General features: G+C 37.9%; 1 protein-coding gene across 1 annotated transcript in view; it reads right to left on the reverse strand.

Annotated features, from left to right (window-relative positions):
- Positions 1-1,436, reverse strand: part of LOC109229241 — a 52,356-nt gene extending 50,920 nt beyond the window's left edge. The window contains exons 1-2 of the mRNA XM_019394615.1: positions 969-1,436; positions 717-868 (exon numbers count right to left, since the gene is read on the reverse strand). Of these exons, the coding sequence (XP_019250160.1) occupies positions 717-868; positions 969-1,181 (365 nt within the window). The 5' untranslated portion in view covers positions 1,182-1,436. The remainder of the gene's footprint in view (positions 1-716; positions 869-968) is intronic.

Here is a 1,667-nt window from a genome sequence, read left to right on the forward strand (position 1 = left end):
CATTTTCATGACTCTATTTTCTTCAAAGAATTTGATTATTCTTCTAAAAGTTCACACAAACCCAAAGGAACTAATGTGTTGCTTTACTTTTACACAAAAACAACGTTAGAATTTGTGCTTCATAACTAAAAAAAATACTCTTTTTTTTTGGTTGAAAAATAAAGTACTATTTCTACAACATAAAAATACTCTTAAAGAAATACTTTTTACTGCATCATTTTGTTGAAATAAAAGAAAATATTTTTTGAAAGTATTTTTTTGTTAAAATGAAAATAAAATATTTTTTTATCGTGAAAGGAAAATACTTATTTGTTGAAATGAATAAAAAAAATACTCTATCTATCACATGAAAAGAAAGTACTATTAGGATGGGGTGGGGTGGGGTAGGTAAGGGTGGGGCGAGGGTGGGTTGGGGTTGGGGTGGGTTGGTAGGGGTTGGTGGGGATGACGAATTGGGAAGGTTGTAAAAAAGTTTTGAAAAACGTTTTCCTTCTCTTTGATAAGGAAAACATTTTCCTCCAATCGAAGGAAAATGACTTCGTGAGGAAAATGTTTTCCAAAAAATTTAAGCCAACCAAACATGGGAAAATTGAAAAATATTTTCCGGAAAATGTTTTCCTTCGTACCAAACACACCCTAATTCTACTAGCTTTTGCCTATATATCTGCTGTAACAGCCATCATCAATAGTAATACAAGGAGTAAGAGAAGGCATACCCATCTTCAGAAGTTGAAATAAGCTCTAAACCCTTGTTCAGTATCTGCTTTTGCGAAGGAATAGCCCCCACTAGCTGATAACACTGGCTCAACAAGCTATATGCTCTGCACTTGAGCTCAAAGCATGACGGAATGGACTTTAACAGCAATTGCTGAACCCAATTACAGCATAGTCATTCAGTATCCAGCACTAAAAAAAGTTATTAAATTCCAAATTACAGCATAATTGTTGTTGTTAAGCACATGACTTACAGAGCGTTCAAGGTGGGCTTTGGCATGGTTGACATTATTGGAGTGCTTAAGAAGGAGAGTGGCGATCCGAAGCCGAGTTTTAATTTCGATAATAGGAAGGAACGAAACGTGACTTTGACATATAGCTTCCAAGCATTTCACGGCTTTTCCAATTTCTCCCTTCTTCTCCTGATAATCTGCGAGTCCCCAAAGTCCCTCCGCCACTGCTTCCATTTTTTCAAAGTTCCTAGAGTTACCTGTCTCCTTACGCCACCGTTCGCTTCCCCTTCGCCGCCGTCAACCGCTATATATCACCGGAGGCTTAATTAGCGGGGAAATTTTACGATTTTTGGGGGCATTTCAAATTGGGGATTTGTCTATCTGGGTCAACCCATTTGACTCGCGCTGTGAAATGACTGCGACGGTGACCCTTGTAAATCGGACTATTTTGGACTTCTTTCGGATTTCGACACGCGCGATGATTATTCTTTTTCATATGTTTTTTATTTTAATAAACACATAGATTTTTCTCTTTAGAATGAAAAATATAGATGTGAAACTTGGGTCAGAAGTTCACACAGGGGCAGCTGGCATGAAGCGGATCTTTCCACGTTAAGATAAGCTAAAGGGAAATTTTCACCTAACTGGCATGGTCCTTACATGGTTCACACGGTACTAAAGGGAGGAGCACTCATACTTGCAGAAATGGACGGAGAAGTT

This window comes from Nicotiana attenuata, chromosome 7, assembly GCF_001879085.1.
Source record: "Nicotiana attenuata strain UT chromosome 7, NIATTr2, whole genome shotgun sequence".
In the NCBI taxonomy this organism is placed as follows: domain Eukaryota; kingdom Viridiplantae; phylum Streptophyta; class Magnoliopsida; order Solanales; family Solanaceae; genus Nicotiana; species Nicotiana attenuata.